The sequence below is a fragment of the Gobio gobio genome, assembly GCF_949357685.1.
Source record: "Gobio gobio genome assembly, chromosome: 18".
NCBI classification, from domain to species: Eukaryota; Metazoa; Chordata; class Actinopteri; order Cypriniformes; family Gobionidae; genus Gobio; species Gobio gobio.
Window position 1 is genome coordinate 30,772,467 of NC_137111.1, and position 25,364 is coordinate 30,797,830.

The following is a 25,364-nucleotide window of genomic DNA, read 5'->3' on the forward strand; positions in this document are numbered from 1 at the left end:
CCATCAACATTTTGGTTGCCATTGAAGTCCATTGTGGAGAAAAATCCTGGAATGTTTTTTAAAAAAAAAACTAATTTCTTTTCGACTGAAGAAAGAAAGATGCAAACACCTTGGTTGGATGGGGTGAGTAAAATATCAGGAAGTTATTTTTTAAGTGAACTAATCCTTTAAGAAGAGCTAGCAATGAAAAATACTTAATTTTTAAAATCTATTAATCTTGTTAATTTCAACATTTACTTATACATTATTAAAAACAAAAGTTGTATCTGTTAATTCTTAATGGACCTGAAGAAACTTCAATCATGAACCACAGGTTTTTTTGTGTCAAAATAGATAAATAAATACTCTTAACAAATGCATTGCTCCTTTTTAATACAAGTTAATGCATTCTCTAATGGGAGCTTGTTAAGTGTTACCAAGTATAAGAATGGCAATAGCAATATAAACTAATAGTTGTTTTTCTTCTGTATTACTACTAATAAAAATCATGCAATTGAAAAGCCTTGCAAGAAGGCTCATCATGTTTAGTGTTAAAAATAGCAAAAGCCTGAAAGTGTCAGTGCCGACACGTTAATGTTGAATGTCTTGGGCAATGGAACACCAGTCTATTCCTTTCCGTTATAACCCGAGTGGAGGAGTCACAAACCTCTCACACTGCATCTGAATGCAAAGAATGTTATACTGTGTAGCTCTGGGCAATCATGAGGTCTTCACTGGGAGGAGAGTTTACTGTAAGATCAGTGACAAAAAACATTTCTCAAGTGATATCTGCAGTATTTGATGAGGACAGGATCTCCCAAAGCTAAAATTGAGCTGAAGTTGTGAATAAATCAAAATGACAATTTCTTTTAAATTATTTACTTAAAAAGCCTCCCAGGTACATCCCATAACATTTTAAAATACAGCAGTTTACACAATTATTATTAACATAGGAAAATACCAGGGAATACACTTGAGAACATGAGTTTTGAATAAATACTCTGCAAAATAAATGTTGGATACAATAGATGAAAATTCACAAAAAAATATGGAGGACGTCTCTTAAATGGGAAGAAGCTGGACATGATGTGCTTTACAAACAAAAGACTGTTGGACAAAATATAATATGATACATGTCAGTTCAGTTACATACATTGAAAATAAAAAGATTCAAAAGCACTTTGTGACAATTTGCAACATATATAGATGTTGGGGAACAACCACAGAGACAGTGCAAGTCTTTATGCATAGAAAATTAAAAATTCATAGATAAAAAAACAATCTACCCCACCCCCAAAACAAGAGGAATGTTTAGCAAGATCAACCACCAAATAAGAGCATTTCAAGTTCAAAGCAAAGAACAGGGTGCAGTCCAGTGCATGCCGTCTTAAATAGTAAAAAAAAAAAAAACAATAACAAAAGTCCGCTTACCACCAAAACTACTGCGCATGTATTTATCACTATTGCATAACAGCCACCATATATTAAAGCTCAGACAGTTCCAATCTCTGAAGGTTATTAAACCACGTACCAGCTCCAGGAATGTCTGAATGTGTATGCACTGCAACAGCATCGTGTAACCCACTGCCTTGCACAGCACTCTATGCTACAGTACATGTGCGAAAGATAAGAAATGACGTGTGTGTGTGTGAGAGAAACCAACTCATGGCGTGTGGCCTAAAGAACTGATAAACCAGCCCTCTAAGCTAATATAATGCTATCACTAATGTTCACTTGAGATCACAGTGTCTTATTTAGATACGTTTTTGAACTATTTCAAAGTCTCTTAATAAACAGATCGATAAACTTAAACATAATTAAATAATGCATAATTTACCTAGGCTCTACTGGATATCACCCAGTAAGGCTTTGTGTTCTTTCTGCATCTAGAATATATTGAGTAAGGCAGCCTGAAAAGATGGTCTAATCTGGATCACTTCTCGATTTTCAACTGAATGGCCAGAGCGACTCTAAAGACATAGCATAGATACTACATATGAACCATAAACGTAACCTGAATGACTTCAATGAAAACAGATTTACAGGTAGACTTGGCATTTAGCAATCTGATAAGGCTTGCTCTTGCCATTTAAGAGTGCAAAAGGTTGTCATGGGTACCCCGCATCAGACATGTGTCAAAAGTCATAATATATGCACACAGAAGTCCAATGTCTTCGCAAATAAATGTTACGTTTTTACGGGTACTTAAAACAGGTCGTATCTGCATATGGACGTTCCCCAACGTACGAGCAGAGCATTTTAAGATATCAGCAGACCACTGTTACATTATACAACTGAAAAACTTGAAATTTTAAGACGTGAGCTTTTCTCAAAACGAACATGTGACAATAAATATCAGTTTTAGTCCATTGCTAACGCTGTGAAACAAACATTTTGTTTTGCCATGATTTAGTTGCATCTACAGAGCCCCAAAAAAAAACTGGAGACGGCTTGTTTCCATCAGCTATGATTATAAACATGTAAATATAATTCTCTCTCTATAAACATCTTAATTGGAGAGTTCTAAAGGAAACTGCTACAGTACTTACATATAATACTTAGTTGAAAAACAATTTGACCATAGATCCTACACAACTATTGTGGTCCTATTTTGGTATATTTTTATGACAAACACCACATCAAAGATATCCATTTAACTGTACGGTCTGGTTGTCTAAGCTGCCCACTGATAGATATTCCAATCGAGAATGGTTTTAGTTACAGCTACAACAGCCAGTGGTTTGCACTGCACAAATGGGGTCACGTGACATATCTAGGTCTTGGGTCTTGACATGCAATAGAACTTGCCTGTCCTAATCTACCTCAGAGTTACCTACTTCTTAACATGCACACCAGCAATATATAGATGTTTAGGATTCGACTTGGACTCCGGGGCACAGTCGTGTTAATCTTAGGCGTACTACTTACTACTAAACACTTGCTGTAAACTTTGGTTTGGTTAACTGGAGGGGAAACTAGAGGTGTGGTTTGATTTCTGTGAGCTTATGTTACCATTATTCTACTGGAAGTGACGATCTAACACTAAAAATACATCTGCCAAGCACGCTATATCTGAATGATCCTGGTCTGGCACTGTGTAAACATCGCTCGCAGTTCGTTCTCTTGGGTTTCGTTGACAGCGTCTGTCTCTGGGCTTTTCTGTACCTTTGCTACAGCAAAGTTGATGCCTTGGGTAAGTCCGGCCTGGGTTAAACTAGCCACCTGCACCATAGAGCTCCTGATCTTCGCAAAGGGCGACACGACGCGGCTTCCGTTGCTGTCCGCCGGGGAGGGTCCTGTGATGCCTTCCAAACTTTTTTGTGACCCGCATGATGTGGCTGAGCTTGCAGGCTGGACAGTCAGTAGATTTGCCCCTCGGACGGAGGTATCCACCTCAAGTTGAGATGGGCGAGGGAGTTGCTGTTCGTGCTGTGAAGACCCCTGTTTTGCGTCAGGAGCCGAGGGGGCTTGAGGTGCTTGCAGTTTGGGTGCTGGAGCCACTTCCTCAAACACCTCTATGGGTTTGGTCTTGGCATCCTGGACAAACTGGTGGCAGTAAGCATCGATCGGTGTCCCGAAGTCAATCAGAATGGCTTCCTCTGCCTCTGAGGCTGTCCCAGGAGACTGGCCATCTGGGCCAACTGACAAGCTATCCGCAGTCTTATTATCACAGCCTGTGACTCGGATGACAGAGGGCACCGCAAGCTCGACGCTGCCAATTGATTGCGAGCGACTGCCAAGTCGTGGTGCAGATGCTACAATTCCACAGCTAGGAAGCACATAGTCTACGTTCTCCCGAGAGCCTGAGCATGGCTGCTCATCCGAGTTGTAGGAATCTGAATCAGAGGAAATATCATCCGAATGTTTGTCGTTAAGGTCTTTCAGGGCTGCAGAACCAGTACTGCCATCATGGGTCTCTAAACTGCTATCTGATTTCCAGAGGTTCATATGCAAATTGGGCTTGAGGAAGTTCACTTTCACCTCAGGCTTTGAAAATGTCCCTAGTTTCCCCAAGGGCTTGAAGTTTCCAATGTTGACATTAGTCTTTGTCTGCTTCACTTTCTGGTTTAGACTTGAGAACTTGTTCAAAAGGAAACTTTTGCCTTGAGCCAAACCAGACCCAAGGACTTGGTCTACAGCTTTTCCTTGTATTCCCATTATATCCTCGTGTGGTTTGCTGTGTCTCCTGAAACAGAGCAATTAAAGCTGGATTTATCAATAACAAAGCACAATTTGGCTTTGTTCAAAAAGGCAGGGAGAAAAAAAGAAAAGAAAAATCACACTAAATTTGTTTTAGTGAAAAAAGAACACATTAAATCTAAACCACCTTTATTATTAAATTAGATTTTTTTTTGGGGGGGGGGTTGTAATTTGTTGTTCAGCGAGTTGAAACATCCATTCCTAAAGTCTCACAGTAACCTACAACAATGTGGGCATGCTAGCAAAAGCAACCGAAACAATAATATTCAGACACATAACTTATTTAGAAATCAGATTTATGAACAAGTAAAAAAAAAAAAAAAAAAATGATTTCCTCTGCAGTGTGAACAAAGCCTTTGTGTCCATCATGTTACAGTGTCTACTGAAGAAACCCACATACAAGTTTCTTCCTTTTTTTACCTCTCTAGTTTCTTCTCAACGACCTGGACGTCAAGCCCCATAGCTTGCTTTGTAATACGAAGCATTTCAGCAATGCACTGGAGTGTGTCTGAAATACAAACAACCCAACAAGTGCAGAGGAAAGGATCAATTATTTAACACACACAAAACTCCTCAATCTACACCAGCATACACGAGGTCAAGTTATATCTTTTACCAACCTAACCCATAATGTCATTCACAGAATTACGCAATACAGAAGCTGCTCAAGAGCCACAACAAATCATGGTATCCCAACACAAACCTTTCCCATCATCCTCTGGATTCCGCGTGACAGCCCTCAGCGTATGAAAGTAACCACTTATCTCTCCATTCTTATAGTGCAGCCGCATGCAGCAGTATTTAGGCTTTCCGAAAAGAGTTGGTTCTGGACCTAAAAAGACCAACATTGGCAAACTGTCATGATATCACAGAACATTTCATTAAATGGGACAAAAATTACACCCACATGCTTATCTATAAGCCCTTACCAATTTCAATCTTTTCAAGTCCTTCTAAACTGAGTCTCTGGTACTGGTTGACTTTGTCCGCCTCCTCATCATAACTAAATAGAACAGCAAAGTGAAGTGGCATTACTAAATCAATGCCAAGAAAAAAAGGATTTCCTTTTTTTTTTTTAAACGCAAACATTGAGAGAAAATGCACTTACTAGGCTACATAATATGCAGAGTTGGACAGCAGCAGAAGAACGTCAACATCTTTATGAGTGGCATCTATAAGACTAAAAGTGGAGAGAGAAAAAACAGCACAATAAAAGGTCAACATCTTCAAGGTGAGGCTCATAAATATTACCATTAAACCCTGGGCATATAGGAGAAAGTGAAAAAATGGTAATGCAAAATGCATAACACTTCATTAGAATGTATTTAATCATCTGAGGTTAACTCTGACCATAATATATTATGCTTATTCAATCTTATATGAAGACTACATATTATGCTCAGAGCTAACCTCTTAATTTGCAAAGATTAAAGAAGAATTCCAACCCAATCAGTAACAGTTTTCAGGCATCTATCACCATGACCTACCACCAACCAATGCTCAATAGATTTGAGGATATATGGCTCCCTCACCCAAAAAATATAATTGTACAAATATGAAAAAACAACATGTACAAGTACCTCTGAGCCATTGACAACAAACTGTAGGAGGAAGAGTACACTAACAATATGAATTTTAAATCAAGTTTTATAATAGATCTTAGCATTATTGCTGTAATGTTTTATTGTAATTAATTGTTTTTATATTATTGCAATTTTGTATTCTTGTTGTAACTGAATATTTCCCAATAAAGAAATAAGGGGGCGTTCACACAGAACACATTTCTGCATTCCACTGTGTTGATGTAAATATGTATTAGACTAACATCTACACAGCATTCCAAAAATGCCACGTTCAAGTTAAAAAAAGGAACATTTTTAAAAAGTGCGTCAAGACCTTCCGTTTATTTTGATGCCACTGCCCTGTCTTGCGTGTTTGAACACAAAAATGCATCCTGTGTGATCAGAACCCTTAAAGGGGTGGTAAACCACGATTTCACTATTCTAACTTTAGCTAGCGTGTAATGTTGCTGCTTGAGCATAAAAAACATCTGCAAAGTTACAACGTTCAAAGTTTAAAGCAAAGGGAGATATTTGCTTTTAAAGAAATCAGTTTCTAAGGACTTCAGCAAACGGCCGGTAGGCGACTACAGACATTCCTGCAGGGTTGGTGACATCACCAGCCTCAATATTTACATAAACCCCTCCTCCGAGAATATTAAATGGGGGGGGGGCATTTTATATCTCTGTTGTTTTGGTATAGTTAGGCTGGAGTGGTGTTGCTGCAATACCGACGAAACGCTGTTATTTTCATCCGGATTGCAGGTCTGGGGTACTTGCTTTGTTCAGCCTTCATAAGGACGGGGGTGCGTTGCAGTGCGTTTAACATACAGCATGTTATATGCACGTGTATATGAGACAGAGGGGCCCATCATAAAGCACGAGACAGACAGGGTCGGAGGAGAAGACTAGAAAATGTGACATAATGGACAATATTCGTCCATTGCAATTCATGAGCAGCGGTTCAGCGAGACAAACACTGCCAGTGTGAATCATGCACGACGGGCGCGCTTCCCGCTGCACATTTCACGGAGGAAAACATCCACAATCTTCGCGAGTTCAATGCAGGATTTGCACAACGTCAGCTGCGCGAGACAAACACGGCCAGTGTGTGGATGCACGACGCGCGCGGGGCTCCCGCTGCACATTTCACGGTGGGAAACTTCCACAATCTTCGCGAGTTCAATACAGGATTCGCACAACGGCTTGTCCTGAAAGCTGGATTTACAAACAGAAGCTGTTTACAGGTCACAACCTGTAAGTCTGATTTATTTTTCATTGATGTGTTTTCCTGTAATAGGTTAATTGTACGTTGTAGCAAGGAAGTAAACAGATGACAACGCTGTTCTGCAAACCAGTCTGTTAAATGCTCATTCATACTTAACGTTATCCGACGAACACCTAACGTTACAAACACTAACGTTAAAATCTCAACAGCGAACTTGGCATTAGTGTAAATGATTCTTTGATTAGAGCTTATGTATTATTTATCTACAGGCATGCTAAACATGGTTCTGTGTGTGATTTGGCTAACTTACTAGTAAAGCCAGTGTGTAGTGTTCGTTTTGGGTTAATAGTTCTTGCCACAGATATTTGGCTATAATCGTTCTAAAAATACAAAAGTGCCATTCAGTAGCGATCACTATAGATTCGCAGTCTTTACTCTTGAGGACTGAACAGGTTGAACAGGTTCTGCTCGATCATCTTCACTAAAATGTTCTGGGTCTGATTCGGGCTCATATGGTTTTATTGACGCCATTGTTTCTAATACTGACCAAAGCACAGCCTCCAGGTAAGGGGCGTGGCGTTTCCGACAAACGTGCACTAGGCGGTTAGCGAATCACAACACACTGGGCCAGCTAACCAATCTGAGCCCATCGCGTATTTTTGAGGGACTGGCTTCATACAACCCGGAAACCATCAGACCGTTTTACAAGGAGGGACAGAGCAGTGTAGAATAAAGGTCAAATATATGAAAAATAATGCTTTTTTTTTTTTTAAACAAAGCATGAACACATGTTACAGTGCACCCCACAAACACAATCAAGCCTTCAAAAGAATGTGTTTTAACACCCCTTTAAATGCAACATCTTTTTCTGAAGCTGCATCATACATTTGGCTTGGAATGAGAACTCTCCTTAAAACACTGCATGATGAAGTTAAGGGCTCTCACCTTGGATCACAGTCGATAAGAGCCCATCCACCGTGGAACTTCTCATCATCAGGTAGCAGCAGCTGCATGTACGTCTGCAGCAGGAAGCCGACCTGCTCCTGAGCTCCTCTTTGGCTCTCCTTCTCTTTCTCCTCATGTTCCTTCTCTTTGCTGAAGATGGAGTACAGGTCTTCTGTTACTGGGTGGCCCATCATGAGGTCTGGGAGGAACAGAGATACAGTACATGGCAGATGAGGCACTAAGCTGTGTGCCTAACATCAAAAAATACGTAATATGGTAGTCAAATGACAATCTCTCATGCTCTCACCAATGACGGCCTGTCGGTAGGCATCTCTGAAGCGGTTCAGATAATAACGATTAGCTGAGTTCACACCATCCTTCATCACCCCCGCTAACTTTCGCTCTCCTGTTCGTGTGAAATCTCCCTGTACAACAGATCACACATATCAGATTAAGCGGACAAGCTTATTGGGTGGACATCACCGTCCTACTTCAGTTATGTTATAATACTAAAGGCTTTAGTCTCTATTTTTACCCCAATTACATCCTTAAAAAGATCCTTCAGAATGCCCAAATTGAATAAAAAATTGAAAAAGGTAGCACTTTACAATAAGCTTTCATTAGTTAACTACTTTAATTAACGTGAACTAAGAATGAAAAATAGTTTTACAACATTTATTAATCTTAGTTAATGTTAATCTCAACATTTACGAATTCATTATTAAAATCAAAAGTTATATTTGTTAACATTAGTTAATGTACTGTGAACTAATATGAACGACTTTATTTTTATTACCTAACATTAACAAAGATTAATACATACTGATTAGTGTAAGATTATTTATTTTATATAATATGACTATATCATAAATAATCTAACTATTAAATAATGTATTTTTAATTTATTTATATAAATGAATGATAAATAAATGTTTGTATATAAAAGCAATTATTAACTGAGAAATAAATTAATGTGATTTAAATGTAAATTAAAATTAAGTGAATACTTTGTTTATATAATAGTTAGATGATTCTAGTCACTCCCAACAAGATGATTGGTCAAAAGATTACGGACTTGTCACTCTGCAATCTAGATACTGTATGCTGACAGATGGTCGTGTAAACGGGCAATGGGGACAGCATAAAATCAGCAGCAGGCATTCATTCTATTTACCTTCAGGGCAGCTGTGCCAGCATACTGACGGCTAATGGTGTCTCCATTGTTGGCCCACATCACCTGATAGATTCTGTAACACTTGAGGGGTAGTGGCTGCTCGGGTGGCATGACACCAAGTTTTTTCAGCTGGAACCAAACAGATCAAAAGACTCTTTGAATGTAATGGCATACTGAGACCTGAAAGAGTCAAAGACACTACACTGTTCTGTGGGTGTGGTATGGCAACTCTCATAGAAACCAGTTTTATTTACACCTTAAGACTTTTGGCATATGATCTTATCCAAAACGACTTTAATTTTTATGTGTGAATTTATCAGTGTAGCATGTTCCAATCGCAAATGTGTTTTTGAATACCTGCTGTTCCATGACCACACGGGCGATAGCGGCCTGTACCACATTAGTTCTGTCCAAACAATCCATGCAATTAACCCGGAAGATGCCTTCCTGTTGGCAGATGACTCCTGCTTGGTCCACCCTATTTGCAAATCAAAGTAGATTGATTATAATTAACCAGCTGTCCAGCTTACATCGACTAACTCTGGAGCAAAAGCAGTTTGTATGAGCGAATTGGGACTTAAAAGGCAAATGACAGACTCACCAGGCCCATCTCATGTCTATGATAATGTCATAGATGGCATCAGTGAGAGTCTGCACATTCTCAAACTTCATCCCTCGACTGGGAAGTGACAAAGGAGAAAATCTGTTGTTGAGATTTGACCATAAAACGTTGTTTTGTAAAAGTCACAAGGGTGGATATCTTACCAGTGCTCATGGAAGTCAAATGAAACGTATGTTAGGTTGGGATTATTGTACAGCAGCACTTGTTTGAGGTAAGCATCGCCAATCATCTTCTCACGTCCATTTTGGTCCACTAAATTAATGATGACCTGATGGCGAAAGAAAAAAAACCCTCTGTAATCAAAGGATGAAATTGTATATGTATTTTGTTAGGGCTGTAAAAGTCAATGTGTTGACAAATGCTTTTATGATTAATGCAGGTCATTTGTTTTGACCAATAACATTCATTTTGACATTATAACATAATTGTGTTGTCATTTCTTAAAAAAAAAAAGTGTTTTTTAAAAAGAGAATCATATATATTTTTTTAAGTTTCCACAAAAATATTAAACGGCACAACTGTTTTCAACAGTGATAGTAAGATGTTCCTTGAGCACCAAATCAGCAAATTAGAATGATTTCTGAAGGATCATGTGACACTGAAGACGTAATGAAGGAGTAATGATGCTGAAATGCTGATTCAGCTTTGCCTTCACAGGAATAAATTACATTTATAATATATATATTAAAAAACAGTTATTTTAAATTGTAATAATATTGCACAATACAGTATTACTGTAGCAAATCAAATCAATATTACAGTACTCAATCAAATCAATGCAGTCTAGGTGAGCATAAGGACCTGTTCAGGGTCTCATATTATTACAAATATTATTACAATTTAAAATAACTGTTTGTTTGTTTTTTATTAAAAATTTAAAATAACAATTTATCCATTTATTCATTTATTCCTGTGAAGGCAAAGCTGAATTTTCAGATGGCATTACTCCAGTCTTCAGTGTCACATGATCCTTCAGAAATCATTCTAATAAATGTATAAATAAATACCTCATTCATAATATATTATACATTACATATTTCACTATGAATGTCATCCACACAAAACTGCTGAATTCAGTAATTACACACATGTATAGTCTTAAAGAAACGGAATGCCATACTTTTTATACTAAGTTAAAAAATATTAGTATGTCACTCATTGAAATTATTTTAAACACACCTTACCAGTTTTTTGTAAATCTCAACTTGCTGTTCAAAGTGAGAGGCAAAATAAGGCATTGTTTCCTTCTCTCCTGCAACAAAACACATCTGAGATAACCCATCATGTAGGAAACAGACAACGCTGCAGGTGGATCAAAGTACTAAAGTCACAGTAAAGTGCTGAGCCATCACCACTAAGCTCCAACATCCTCTTTGAGCACAACTAAGAATCACACCTGCTTCACACCTCATGCTATTCACAGGACAAAACATTTCCAGGCAATGACTAAGCTGATGCATCACAGTGATAGCTTGTCCATAAACAGAAGTGCCAGACTGTGCTGCCAGTTAGATCTCATTTGTGATTCGAAGAGAGAATCGATTACACAGATACACCCCACCTTTCTCTATCCGAGGTCTGGGGTTGTAGCGGTACCCAGCTTGGCTCCAGAACACAGGGACAGAGCCTCGCGTTTGTACAAAGGAGAGCGTGTGACTGTGCACGTGGATTAGCTGCTCCGTCTCCACATAGTTGGCCACATGTCCATCTCCATCCACCCCTCTCCGTTTGTAGCGCATTCCTTCATTGGATAGCACATGATGACGTTATCATATTGATGGCATGCAGGACAAATTTGAATTTTTTCTTATTTTCTTATGTACTGTACCTGCACGGTGTCTGCTTCTTCTGGAGATGAGGGCCACAGTGAAGCGAGGGTGAATATCATCCACACAGGTGGGTTCTTGCAGAGGCGTCTCCGGGCTGCTCCTCTCTTCATCCGAGCTCTCGTTATAGTTCACCACCAGCTCCTCCACCTGCACGAAGCCTTGGATGATAGGAATCACCCAAAAGTCCACCTGAGGCACCTGCAAAACAGGGATTTTTTATTATCACCATTCAGGGCTGGTTTACATATTCAAACATTTTCCATTACAATTCTGGAAAATTTGAGAGAACAGTTCTGCACCTGCAAGTCAATTAGGTCTTTGACCATGTGCTTGTTCCAGAAGAATCTATCATCCACCTAAACGAAAACAAACACATATTATGGGCATCCGTATTCTGTGAGTTTTGTCAGATGGAATGTGTTCATGTTTGTGTTTTATGGACTTTCTATTAGAAAATACAGAGATACAGGAAATGACGGGGGGGGGGTGGAAAATGACACAGGTCAGACAGGTCGAACCTGCAGCACCACAGACTTAATAATATTTTGAATACTGGTGAATCAGTGTTATTTTAGTATTGTTTTATATACTAATATAGTATTTATTTACATTTTGAATGTGCTATTATTTTTATATTTTCAGTTTTCCTTTTATTTAAGTTTTAATAATTTTGCTATGGGCTTTTGTCATTTTTTGTTTTAAAATATTTTATATTTTATTTCAATGTTAGTCATTTTTATGTAATATTTATATTTTATATTAGATTTATTTCATCTAATATTAATTGCAACAAATCTAAAATAAAATATAAATATTAGATGAAAAAGCTATGTATACATGTTATAGCTAACAATAACACTGTTGTGAACCCACGATCTCTTCTTCCCTTCAGTCTTTGTTCATTGTACATTGTTAGCTATATATTTAGAAATAACTGATACAAATTTGTCAGAGCTGTTGTACTGTTTATAGCAATATCCAGGAAGTGTCTAAAAAAGATAATGGTTTATTTTACTGAAAAGAGAAATGAAGCTTGGCTATAAATGTATTGCATCCTGTTTGTATAGGACAAGTGCAAAAGAGTGTGAAACATCATCCCTCAAATAAACTCAACACTTTCCTGCTTTATCAAGCATCTGCACAATTGTCACCAATATCAATATTAACACACATTTTAAAATTTGTCATTATCCTCATGTCAGTCTTTTGTCATTTTTTTCTTAACCTGTTGCAGAGGGAGTTGAAGTAAATAGATGGCTAATAACTACAATTTAATTGCAATCTTTTTTTTAAAGAATAACTTAAAACCACAAAGCTAAAACACTCAATCAGTAGACATTTAGGGATATTCTCCCAAAAATGAAAATAAAAGCCTAAATTTAATCCGTTCATCATATAAAGCGATCATGTCTCTTCAGAAATATTTGGATTAAACCGCTCAATTCATATGGATTAGTTTTACGATCTCTTTATGAACTTTTTGAAGCGTCAAAGTGTTAGTTGCGTAGCTGTCAATGGAGGGACAGAAAGCTCTCAGATTTCATCAAAAAAATCTTAATTTGTGTTCCAAAGTCTTATAGGTTTGGAACGACATGAGGATACATACACAGATTAACTGATTAAAGAATTTTCATTTTTGGGTGAACTATCCCTTTAACTTTCAAAAAAAAAAAAAAAAAGTACTCACCTTTTTCCACAGGGGCTGATCTGACTTGCCTAACACTCCCTGTCGCTGGACTGTATTAGTTAGGTCATAGGTCAGACTATAGTAAAATGAATCCGAGTCCATGAATATCTTATTGAGCTCATCAAACAGCCGCCTCTCCAGACGTTCCTTCTCTTTATTCTCTTTGACCTGAAAGGCAGGGGAATACTGGATGGGAGTGAACAAACAAAAGGAGGTTAAAAGAGACAAAACTTAAAGAGAAGTGCATTTATGGGGGAATCAGGAGGCTATGTTTTTGCACTTTCAGATTTTATTTTATTTTAACAATGCTAACATGTCAAAGTACTAACAGATTAAGTAAAACGATGGAATATTTAGTCTCAAAATGATTGTCATTTAAAAATGATATCAATTATCAAAATTTCCAAATGGCCCAACAACCTTTTTCTTCATGGGAACAGCAACATTAGATTTGATCTGACTAAAGGTCTTTAACAGGAACTTGGACTCGTCTGGTGACTGGGTGATTTTCTCTGGTTTGTTGATTCCAAAATGATGCTTTTTACAGAGCTGAAAGAGAAGGAGAGAAAAAGAATGGTTGATAAAGAGTTAGTGTTATTGCAAACAATCTGCTGTTATTAGTGACAAATCCACTTATATAGTGCATGAACATCTCTGCATCCCTGCTCAAAGTCCATCTGAAAAATGCTGCTACAGTAATTGCTTTAATTAAAACCAAAAGGGTACTAAGATGTGTACTAAAACTAGCCTGCTGATGCCAGAGCAGATTCATGTGCCCATTAAACAGAAAGATCAACTAGAGTCAAACTACACAGGCAGGCTGCTATCTCAAAGGCAATTATTCTGTGATAAACTACTCAAGCAGAGATGGCACACCAGGAGAATGGATAACAGTGACCTCAACTGTTTCACTTACATGGTTAAACATCTCCTTTCAATCCCAGAGGCTCTGCTGAGAGACTGACTCCTTAGAAACATCATGCTTCCTCTGGAACGCTTAGAAACACACACCACTACTCTTAAACTAATTATATGTCAACCATTTACTACACGAGAGGGCTGAAATACCTAACATTTTTGCCTAAGCATCAACTGGGCACACTAACAAGTGGGAATTTGGGAAGACAGTTCAGTAAATTCTATCAGGATCCAATGAATGCTTGCTACAATAACTAACTTTTCAAATGTTATTTTATTCAGTGCCTAACAATGGCTTTGAAATAATTAAAGGGGCTATATGTAATATATAATATATATATATATATATATATATATATATATATATATATATGCATTAAAGAATTGTTTACCCAAAAGATCTGACCAAACAGATCTGAACAAACATGTTTGGTTACCGACATTCTTCAAAATATCTTGTTTTGTGTTGATTTTTGGGTGAACTATCCCTTTAATCGCTTTTTTATTGCCAATGTGTGAACAGCTTATAACAAACCTTAAGAAAGAGACCTTCACCGACTTCCTAGGCTGCCTATGAAAGCCTTAAGACTTTATGTGAAGGAGTCTGGTCGTTTTTGCTGTGTAAATCGAAAGGATGCGACGTTCATGTGCACTGCCAAGAGCCTCTCTGCCGTACAATGACACATGAAATGAATGCTAATACAATGTTCAGGATAATGCCAAAAGAGCCATTCTTTACTGTAATGTCAATGTGTAATCCAAAGATTCATTCAAGTTATAGCCAGATCTATATAGTCTAGTCTCTTTATAATCAAACTATCATAAAAGTGTAATTTTAATTACTTCATCTGTCGACATGATGCCGGTAAATGGCAGAGCTGTTGCAAACATATCCACATCGCTATGATCAAATGCTTAACTGCTGTTTCTCACAGCCATCATTTTTGTTGTGTTTATTTTGTTACTGAGAGGAAATCACATATTTACATATTCATCTAAACGTCGCTCACAGCAGCATGGGCATGCTGGGATCAATGTTCCCTCTAAGCTGCGCGCGTGCGTGGCCGCACACTTGTGATGCCACGGCCATGCAGAAAGAATAAAATGCCGCGCAGACGATAGACACAGACGCGAAATGTGGGGAGAAATCCATTTGATTGTAGTTTAAATGAGAAATAATTGCAGTGCTCTGTTCTACCGCTATACAGTTAGTATCGCTATCATGTCAGAACCGGTGGATGCGGTTTACAGGTTTCATAGAAAGACGATGATGTCACGTGTGAGCACGCAGCAGTGAGTCGTGTTTGAAATAGCTCCAAATAGCTCAAAATGAGAAGCAAAGAGAAAAGCAAAGACGTGGAATAAAACCTTGTCAGGTTTTAAAGAAGAGTGGCTTGATTAAGTGGTGGAAATAACAGATGATAGACACAGCATGGTAACAAAACAGACATTTACAGTTACACCCACCACAAGTGTAGCGTGCAAACTCTAAACACCAAAGTAACACACATCAGTTTAAATAGATTTGTGAGTGGTTTGGGTTTCATTGATGTTTAGATAAAAGAGTTCACATGTTCCCTTGAACATATTTAGCTATTAGATCTATTTAATTACTTCAGTTAGTTTTTCTTTTTAAACAAATTGAAGCATTTAAACTGATATAATATACTATCAGTTTAAATACTTCCATTAGTTTTTATATTATAGGCTATTATAATTGAATTATAGTGTAAGCCTAATAAAGAATTGATCTCACAAGGGGATTGTTTAGGGATCCTTGCCATTAAAACGTTTGAAAACCCCTGATATAGTAAATCTTGGAAATGTATAAGCAGTAAACAAACATTTAATATAGATGGTTTAATGTGTTCTGTCGCCAATAAATGACTGTACAAAAAAACATTAAGAACCATCTCAGTGTAACCGCTTCATTATTTTCACATTATATTATATTATAAAGAATTGAGCTGTCCTGGGGGAGATTTGAATAGTATTTCTTGGTAAAGAAGACTTCAGTAAACAAAATGTGCTTAATTTAGTGACTTCTTTTTTTTTATTTTGTATTATTATTTAATTCATCACTAAGTTACATCAATGGTTAAATAAAATAGAAATGGCACGTTAAAGTTAAAAGTTATAACTGCATGGTGAAGCCACTTTTTATTTTTACATACGCTGTACAGGTAAAGAATGTTTTTGCTCGGGTGACCAAAATGTCCGCCCAATAGAGAAAAGTTTTGCTCAGCGAGAAAAGAAATTAGAGGGAACATTGGTCGGGATGTTCATTAACAATATATCACTGCAAAAATCTAAGCAAAGAACAAAAAACGATTTCACCTTGAGTACATCAAGTCATTGAATCCGGTTCAGTTTCTCATACATTACGTGTGCACAAGTGCGAGCAGGAGCAATAAGTTGCATGCTGCAGTTTCACTTAACGGCCACCTGTGTCGCTAATAACAAGGGTTTCCAGTGGCACGGGAAGTAAGGCTGTAGTACCCCCTGGTTTCACAGGATTGTAAACATTTACATGCATTCATTGGTAGCATTTAGTAATTTACTTTTAATAAACACTTTAAGTTTTTTAAATTCAACATTTATATGTTGAATTATGTTTTTAAAAAACATATGCGCAGAGTTTGACGTCATATTTTGACCGTTGCAGTGTGCGTAGAAAGAATTAATCCGCTCTACTGCTGAGCGCAATTTCACAGCAGGTTTTTTTTGTGTTCCTTTTTATTTCCTGTTGCTGTGCAGGCTCTTTAATTGTATAATACAGTGTAAACAGCTCAATAACCCTTTTATTTAAAGGATTAATTTATGTCCCATAGACCGTTCTGTTCTGTTGCATTATTGATTGCAAGCAGTATCAATAATGTCAAAAGGCTATTCCGTTGCATTACAATTGCAAGTAGCATCAAAAATGTGATGTGCAGCAGTCATATGTCCCGGTGTTTATGCCATTTAAACGAGTGTTCTCACCAATACGCTTGATGTACTTCATGGAGTTTTGACATGTTTTATAAGTGTAATATAAATCAAATGTGGTGAACCCCCTCCCCCCACACCCCTAAAAGAAACATCCCCAGCCTAAAACATGTTCCCGTGCCCCTGAGGGTTTCAGAGTTCTACATATAGCCCCTTTAACCCTGGGTCATTCTAAACCCTGGTTAATGGAATCCTGGGTTATTGTGCTTAACATTTCACACTGCTCACAGTTTACCAGGGGTTACAATTAATCCTGAGTATTCACTAATTGCACGTCAACCATTTACTACACGAGAGGGCTAAAATACCTAAAGTCTTGGCCTAAGCATCAACTGGGCACACTAACAAGTGGGAATTTGGGAAGACAGTCCAGTAAATTCTATCGGGATCCAATGAGTGCTCTCTGCCAACAAGGACAATGACGAGAAATAACTCTTCAAATGTTAGAGCAACACATCTTTATGATGAAATGTAATGGTTAATGTAGCCAAGTTGTACATTATGTCTTTGTCTGACTCTATACTAATTAAATCCAGCATGGAGAACATTTGCACAAAACAGTTAATATTAGTCACCTCCAGTTCTAGATCCTGTGGTTCATCCTCTGAGAGTGGAATGACTACTATCTTGGTGATCTTGTAGACTTTGTGGTCTCCTGGCAACTGGCCCACCAGTGCTTTCTGGCGAATCAGGATCAGACCCAGAGGAAGATCTGCCCAAAAGCGGGGAGGAAGGGAATGTGTCATGAGTGCAGAGTTCCACGCCTCATTTTCCTGCTCTATCCGGCATGATTCATTCCTATGGCAAACAGTCTCATAACAATGACTTCAAAGACATTTGCACTGAGACGAGATGCAGTCATACTTTCACTGACAACTCAATGTAAATCAATAGATAAAAGCGCACCCAGCAGCAGGCAACTCTGAGATCTTTAGGTGGAAAATTTAATGAGAACAGCCTGGGCTCTTTGTAGATACAGTGCAAGGAAATATCAGGTTTGCCCACTGGATTATGTTACAAAGTAAGGCGTGTATAATATGTAGCAAGATACTAATGATAAGTCTCATTTATCTGTGTAGCCTCGCCTTGAAAAAACGCAAATGAGCATAAAAGTCGAACATTTATTTTAGCCATCAATAATAGAACAAAATGCAGTACATATACAGACTGACATAGCCAGTGTTTCTCTGAGAAAGGAAGAGAAATTGGCATAATAAATTACATTATACATAATGTCAACCTGTTAACATTAGACAGAGGTTGACTTCTCAAATCAGCCACCAAATGATGAAATGAAAGTATGATGCATGCCATCCTTTCACTTCTGTGCAAATAATCCCTTTTTAATCTATTAAGAGGCATTTGTTTAAAGGAAATGGATGTCTTTATTAGGGCTGTAATCTCCCAGTCGATTAGTCGATTATTGGTCGATACGTTCTGGCTCGACCAAAATTTTGATTGGTCGATTTTTTTCAGCGTTCATTTCATTAGTTTTTGCCGCGTTCATTTCATCAGTTTTGCTGCGCCGCGTTCATTTGATCAGGTGGAAAGCACTAATTGCTAATGGGGGTGTTTTCAGAGCACCCCTGTTTCACAGGTATCAGTCTGCCTTCAGAACACCCCCATTGTTTTCACTTCTTTTGGATTAGCCCAACCAACTGGCGAAGAGAAGTCTCTCGCCGGTCCTTTGTTTTTCATTCCCGCTGGCTCAAACGCACACCCATAGCGGTAAACTTGAGGAACGCCCATCAACATACACATGAGGGGAAGCGTCACAACACCACGCTTCAGTCGTGCCGCAAAAGTGGATCTGTACTGTCCGTTTTGCCGCGTTCATTTCATCAGTTTTGCCGCGCCGCGTTCATTTCATCAGGTGGAAAGCACTAATTGCTAATGGGGGTGTTTTCAGAGCACCCCTGTTTCACAGGTAACAGTCTGTCTTCAGAACACCCCCATTGTTTTCACTTTTGGATTAGCCCAACCCACTGGAGAAGAGAGACAGATTGAAGAAGGCTAGTTTTCTGTAACTTATATTATTTATTTAATTGTGAGAGCGTTTTTTCTGCTATTGATCTGGCTTGTTTAATAAATATTCCTTTTTTATTAAAGTGGACGTGCCTTTTGTGTTTAAGAGTAAAAGCTTTAAGTTAATAGTCTATTCGTGTCTCAGCCGCGAAGCTGAGCTGAGCTGATCCTCTGTTCGAGCTGCACAGAGCGGCTGAAATTATACTGTCTGTCAGTTATTATAATACATATGACAAAAACAATTGTCTAAATTATGTTGCATATTCCTCAAAAGTTCTTGTGATGATATTTAGTTGACAATAGTACTATATTTTGGGAAATCATAGGCTATGATATTGCGCAGGTGCACTTGATGCGACGCTGTCAGAGCTGACACAGACTCGGGTGTCAGACACACTTCAGTCCAAAATAATCAGCTCAAAAACGATTTAATATACTGCAAATAGCCTACTAGTTTTTTATGTTTATTTATAATTAATTTATGCAGACAACAAGGCTACCAAGTACTGCGCACAGTGCGCAGCTAATTAATTTAACTTTTTTTTTCCTAACGTCATTTTTAGTCGATTTTTAGTCGAAAATTTCAGGACTTCAGTCGACCAAGATTTTCTTTGGTTGATTACAGCCCTAGTCTTTATATGGTTCATTCATGACTATATTCTTTGAACCGAGTATCCTTTTAATACCACAGTATGTGAATAAGGCAATTATTCAATGCCATTATATTGAACCTGCTAAAGCTACACCAGTACAGATGGGCTACAATGCACTGAAAGACATTTAGCAATTACACAGAAAAAACAATAAACCAAATTTAGCAGACATTTCTGTTGCTGGAGCTGGCTTTCATTATGTTAATTATGAGTCTCTGGTACCCAGTTTCTTCCTGCTAGAAACTGAATTACAGAAGAAACAAATGAAAACACATCTTATATTAAATCAGACTCTGAATGGGTATTTTAGCAATAACAACATTAAACTAAGTTTTAGAGGTCTGCTTTAGTCCAAGAGCCACCAAATTTATTGCAAACATTACAGTGAATAAATAATCTCAATTCTTATCCACAAGTCTGACAAACAGACTTACCGGCATGAAGCTGTATTTTTCCAATGATGCCCTCTACAAGGCCCAGACAGACAGGGTTCCATGCTAGCAGGAGGTCGGTTGCTGAAAGAAATATCAACATAAAAGTCACAAGTGTTCAAAACATTTTTTTCACACTTTGAATAGTTAACCCTGGGTCATTCTAAACCCTGGGTAAACGCAATCCTGGGTTATCTTGCTTCACATTTCACACTGCTCACAATTTACCCGGGGTTAACAATACATTCTAGGTATTCATACACTGAAGTTTACATTCCTAAACCCTGGGTTAATGACTGGATGCATTACATGACCTATTTACAGGCTCTAACATTGTGTGCATCATCACATTATACATTGCCCACTGTAATATGAAGTTTCTTCCTAAAGGTAAGAATGAAATGATCTCTCCTTCACTCATGTTTCACAATTGACATTTCCCCTCAAACTACGAAGCGACTCAATGCGATGCATTTCCATGAATGTCCAAAGCATGTGAATATAAGGTACGTAGGTGTCTGATTCTAAAACCACATAATTTCACAATGTACAAGTTTTATAACCCCAGGTAAAAAGTGGTGCTAACCCCATTCATGTGAAACATTTCTCTACACAGGATTCAAATGGGGTTTAGAAAACTGTAGGTAATTCAAGCAACAGAAAACACGAGTGGACTGGTAACTCAAAGGTTGCCCGTTTTCTCCCTCAGATAAGACAGATGTTTTGAAATTGTGGTAAAAATATTTTGGACAATATGTTCATTTTAAAATTATTTTGTTCAATTTTTTAATTTTTTAATTACATTTAATGTATCTATGTATTTTTATGTTTATTTACAATTCCACACAAACACAGAAATATATTTTTAATATTTTTATTCATTGTTATTTTACAAACACACAAAAAAAAATATTTTGCACTGCTGCATCCGAGACTGAATAAAAATCACAGCTTCCTTCAACTTTCTAAGGTTAAGTGGCTGAGCACAATTGATCTCAAAATAACTATCAAAAGCATTTTTATGCCAGGTTCCTCACAAAGATGACTGCTGGCCTGAGTCACCTATTTGCCGAGTAGTTCTTCTTAAGCTGATCGATTGTCAGGAATGATGTGCAGGGTCTGAGATGTCATGTGCAAAGACAGCTTTTTCTGGAGTGTCTGAGGGTGTGGTAGCTTAATGGCTCCTGCTATCTTTTGACTGAAATTTGGAAGTGGAGCTCTCAGAACATTTGCCACTGTCATGTACCATCTCCTGACTAACTGGGAAGAGACGTTCACAGCCTGATGATGGATGGGTGGGAGCTGGATGAGCTGCATCATGAAGTTGCCAAAAACCCTCCATAATGACCATGAGCTAGGTATTGGGAATCCTTCCAGATTTAAGAAAGTTCTTCAACTACTAGGCCATGAAAAGCTGGTACATACATGGATTTCAATGATATCTTGGTAGCCAGAATTACTTGATGGGAACCAATACCAATTACCAACAAATTCTGAAACTTAATGTTCAATTCAATATTGCACTGAAATTGTTATGAATATGATGATGATGCTAATAATAATACAATTTGTAATTAAAAATGCATCAATGTGATCTATTCAAATAAGTTTCTAATAGAAGTTTGAAGTGGCCAACCTTTAATTTGATACGATCTATTCATATGCCACACTACACTGACAGGGACTGAATAATAAACAAACTATTAAGTAATACCATGGTATAACCTCCCCCAGACACGTGGCAACTATGGAATTTGTTCAAAAGAGCTGAGACTATCTATGCATCATGAATACAGTGGAAACCCTTATCCAGTTAAATAATGGAACAGACTGCAACCTAAACCCGATCAGCCCGGCTGCACGCACGTGGCTGAAAACAGCTAGAACTCATTCAAATATGGCTGCAGTTTCCCCGAAAAAAATTTGCAAGATGGACTAACTGCCCATTTAGTTTTAGACTTGGCAAGAGATAGAAGTGGCGTGGATAGGTAGACATTCAATGGTGAGATGAACGAGTGCCTGTCATAGTTGAGCATGCAAAACTTTTGGTTAAAAAAAGTCAACCAAAAACAATATATCTACAAAACACATTTCTGTCATTTCTGAAAAAAGGAATACAATGCATAAAATAGTCACGAGCGATGTCAAAACTGCCTGAGGTTAAAGAAGCGTATATTGATTTAATGCCTGGGCAGAAAACTCTCATTTGACTACATACCACTACACTATGCCTTGACCAAACACACCAACCACTTTCTCCAGGAGAACAGTCACATGTCTGACCCTGACTTTAACCTTCGCCATTTAACTGTGTAACTATATAATTATCTTGCCAGATGTCTAACAGCATTAGCACTAACCACCATATTCAGAAATATACCCAACTGACTGGTCAGATGAGTTGATGGACATTTAAATATTTATTCACTACTGACATTTCTTCCCAAACAGCCATAGTTTTATGATCAAAATAAACGAATAATATTGAATTGAGGCCATTTGGTGGTCATTTGTATCCTCTTAAATACAAGGTTAAATATTATTATTATTCACAGATCTAGCCTGTATACATGCACCATTGGAACTGGGCCCAAAGGATGTCCTAACATCAAACCAAGATCATTTTGATGCAAAAATGAGCTTTAGATAATATATAAAATATACATTTTGTTTATCGTTTATTATATATTATATGCATTTCACTCACAAATGCAAATTCATTTACTCACCCTCATGTTTTGTTGTTATCATTTACTCACCCTCATGTTTTAAGGCTTTCTTCCATGGAACACGAAAGTAGATGTTAGGCAGAATGTAAGGGACTGACATGCTTTCACTACTCTCTTTTATTGTATGGGGGAAAACATGATATGAAAGTAGTGGTAACTGAGTCTGTCAGTGCCTAGAATTCTGCCTAACATCTCCTTTTTTGTTCCACCTAAGAAATAGATACACATGTTTTGGAATAACATGGAGAGTAAATGATGACAGAAATGTTATTTTAATGTGAACTGTCCCTTTAAGATTCTCAATCTGACATCTAAACGCCCTTGACAAAAATATACTGATCCCCCAAAACACCTACTGTAGTTAGTAAAAGGGGTTTTAGGCACGACATCATCCGATCAAAACATCAGAGGTTTGCACTGACACTCATGTCATGCACGCGCCGCTGCTTTGAAAGTAGGGCAATGAAAACACCACAACTGGGCATTATCTTTCTAGCTCGACAGATTAAAAAAATGGCATTCCCATCTCTTTGGTGTTTATAGTTATACAACTATTCAACTCAGTGATCCATCTTCTTCTGTCAGAGGTTCACAAATCACTCATTTTGTCTCGGTTTTGAAGGAACGTGTCGTGTCCATTATGCGCGAGGAATGGCAACAATGTAGACAGTGAAAACGCAAACATTGAAACACTGAAACACATGTACACTGTTAATAAGTTAATATGCAAGCATTACCCGGTCTCACGGCCACAGATCCATCCTTCCTGCTGCACCACAGCGCGTTATCTCCGCTCTGGAGAATATAATGATCTTTAGCTTGAAACAGCTCCATGTTCATCATAATACCAAAACATAAGAGCGCCTCGACACTAAACCGCTGGATTTGTTCCCGATCCGAGAAACGAGGAAATGAAGCAGCTCCCTTGTCGTCCACTGGCAGTCCAAACAGGCAGACGCCAGCTAAGCTGCTAGCTCTGTACCTGTGTAAACGTTTATAAGAATCTGATAAAGCATCGTGCCTCTATGGCAGGTACTGGCCAAACATCGAAAATGGGTCCTCTGCGCATTTAATGTCAGTTTAATAAGGCGATATTGTTGTAGTGATTCGGAAATGTACCGGTCTGTCTAATGTTTTCCACAGAGGGGAGCAGCAGCGAATGAAACAATTTCCTCCAGTTATACACACACGTGACCTCTTCCGTCACACCGACATAGTTCATCTGTGACTAGATGCCCCACCTGTATTTACCCATTTGTTTTGGATTGATATTGAATGTCTAATATTTCAATTAACAAAATTAAAGCTGGTAAATATATATATATTTATGTTATATAATAATAAGAGTTTGAAGCTAAATTTGGTGATTAACTTAATATTATATATGGAAAATAGCATATACAGAATCAGAAATGGCTAATAATAAATTAACCTAACATTAGCCTATATTATGTTTAATAAAAAAGAGAAACGGATGTATATAATATTTTGATCCTTTTCTTTTTGGAATTGTTGTATACGTTTTCCCCTGTATATATTTTTATATTTAAATGTTTTGTATTCTTTCGGTTGTTTTCATTGATGCTATTATGAATGTAATAGATAATAATTGAATACACTGTGATCCTCTGTATGTGTATGATGTATGTTGTTTTTGTTCTTGCTATGAAATAAAAACAAAAAAATAGATGCCCCACCTGCAATACTTGTTTTGATGTATAGTTTTATGTTAGATCGTTACTTGTATTGCATTGTATTTTGGAGAGCCCTTAATTGTTGATATAATTCAGTTATATTGCTGATGCAATATTTGAAGGGTTGTAAAAGTTGGTGTTATTCTATGTAAATTCATGGTTGTGGGTTAAAATATGAATCACTCAAGTCGAGCAGTGTGTCAATTATACATTTCATTGTGGGGGGTCACACTTATCCTAATAATCGAATGTTTTGGGGAAATGTAATGTTTAATAAATTGATGAATCACTGCCATATTCCAATTTTGTCTATTTATCATTATTTAGCAGTAATGTTGCTGTGATGTTTAAAATATGGGTAGGAAACCATAGCAACATTAGACCATGTGAGCGCTTATATGGAATGCATAAAATGCAGTACATTGGTCAAAAGCAAAAACATGTTCTGTGTGAACTGCTGTTACCATTGTTTTTCTATGTAAATAAGCACTAGTTTCATGGGCCTCCTTGACAGTTTATTGCCCCGTGCAAAATTGCATTCCAGGGGGCTGGGGAGAGCCTGTCTGATATGTTACAGCACCCCTGTATGTGTCTCGCATGCAAAATGAGATCTGTGTGAATGGTCCCTAAAAAAAGCAAAAAAATCTGATTTTTTTTTAATGTTTTGGCAAATTGAAATTGGGTTGAAACTCGCTGGAATGTA

At 37.6% G+C, this 25,364-nt stretch overlaps 1 protein-coding gene across 1 annotated transcript; it reads right to left on the reverse strand.

The window, feature by feature from the left end:
- Window positions 1-850: 850 nt before the first annotated feature.
- On the reverse strand, window positions 851-24,166 carry inpp5f (inositol polyphosphate-5-phosphatase F). The gene is made up of 20 exons (XM_079842836.1): window positions 23,705-24,166; window positions 20,242-20,322; window positions 17,705-17,841; window positions 13,644-13,772; window positions 13,224-13,409; window positions 11,836-11,892; window positions 11,536-11,734; window positions 11,269-11,448; window positions 10,892-10,959; window positions 9,851-9,975; window positions 9,687-9,764; window positions 9,443-9,563; window positions 9,086-9,214; window positions 8,219-8,336; window positions 7,912-8,110; window positions 5,288-5,359; window positions 5,109-5,182; window positions 4,883-5,011; window positions 4,600-4,687; window positions 851-4,165 (listed from the first exon to the last, which is right to left on the reverse strand). Exons 1-20 carry the CDS (start codon window positions 23,808-23,810, stop codon window positions 3,046-3,048), a joined length of 3,396 nt encoding a protein of 1,131 aa, XP_079698962.1. The 5' UTR covers window positions 23,811-24,166; the 3' UTR covers window positions 851-3,045.
- Window positions 24,167-25,364: the final 1,198 nt, after the last annotated feature.

Coding starts and splice junctions, on each gene's coding strand:
- inpp5f (XM_079842836.1), bottom strand. CDS start 23,810: ATGATGAACATGGAGCTGTTTCAAGCTAAAGATCATTATATTCTCCAG. Junction 13,410..13,643: donor CTGTTCCCATGAAGAAAAAG/GTTGTTGGGCCA, acceptor ACTCCCATCCAG/TATTCCCCTGCCTTTCAGGT. Junction 11,735..11,835: donor AAGACCTAATTGACTTGCAG/GTGCAGAACTGT, acceptor CCTGTTTTGCAG/GTGCCTCAGGTGGACTTTTG.